Raw genomic sequence first — 910 nt, 5'->3', positions numbered from 1 at the left:
TTACACAACAACACCAACAACAACGACGAAACCACCACTAACAACAACAAATCTAAAATATAAATAAAATCCACTCCTACCCCCACCTACCCAGGTATAAGTACAACAACTCTGAATGGGTCGTTACGGGTAAGGCCGAGCCCCACATGCCAGGGCGGTTCTACATCCATCTCGATTCACCAGCCTCCGGAAACCACTGGATGAAGCAGACGGTGTCATTCCACAAGATGAAACTGACCAATAACAATTTGGATCAAAACGCTCATGTATGCGTTAGTTTTTATGAATGGTGGTGACGCTTCCACGCTGTTACTATCGCCATCTTCGAGGCCACCACACAGCCCTCATCGCTGGCTAACACGCACATCTCTATTTTTATTTCACTAATCACTAATTTATACCGCCCTAGAAAAAAAACACTCTCTTACTAATTACTAACTCAACTCCACACAATCACTGATCATAAATTTACACCAACAAGTGATCACTATTTACAAATTCACCCTCTAATGATCACCAATTCACCCCAAATAACCTTCCCAATCACCAATTCACCCCAAATAACCTTCCCAATCACCAATTCACCCCAAATAACCTTCCCAATCACCAATTCACCCCAAATAACCTTCCCAATCACCAATTCACCCCAAATAACCTTCCCAATCACCAATTCACCCCAAATAACCTTCCCAATCACCAATTCACCCCAAATAACCTTCCCAATTACCAATTCATCCCAAATAACCTTCCCAATCACCAATTCACCCCAAATAATCTCCCCAATCACTAATTCACCCTAAAATTATTCCTAATCCAACTAATTTCCCACCGTTAGATTATCCTGAACTCCATGCACAAGTACCAGCCACGGATACACGTAGTACAAGCAAATGATATCTTTAGCATGAGA

General features: G+C 42.0%; 1 protein-coding gene across 1 annotated transcript; it reads left to right on the top strand.

Moving 5' to 3' along the window:
* Positions 1-92: 92 nt before the first annotated feature.
* Positions 93-910, top strand: HELRODRAFT_92844 (hypothetical protein; the record flags this gene model as incomplete). The annotated part of the gene is made up of 2 exons (XM_009030464.1): positions 93-266; positions 836-910. Coding segments are annotated over 2 exons (249 nt in total), but the record flags the coding sequence as incomplete, so codon positions are not given.

This window comes from Helobdella robusta (genome assembly GCF_000326865.2).
Source record: "Helobdella robusta unplaced genomic scaffold HELROscaffold_688, whole genome shotgun sequence".
Taxonomy (NCBI): domain Eukaryota; kingdom Metazoa; phylum Annelida; class Clitellata; order Rhynchobdellida; family Glossiphoniidae; genus Helobdella; species Helobdella robusta.
The sequence above is the reverse complement of the archived record's forward strand: the minus strand, read 5'-3'. Positions and strand labels throughout refer to the sequence as shown.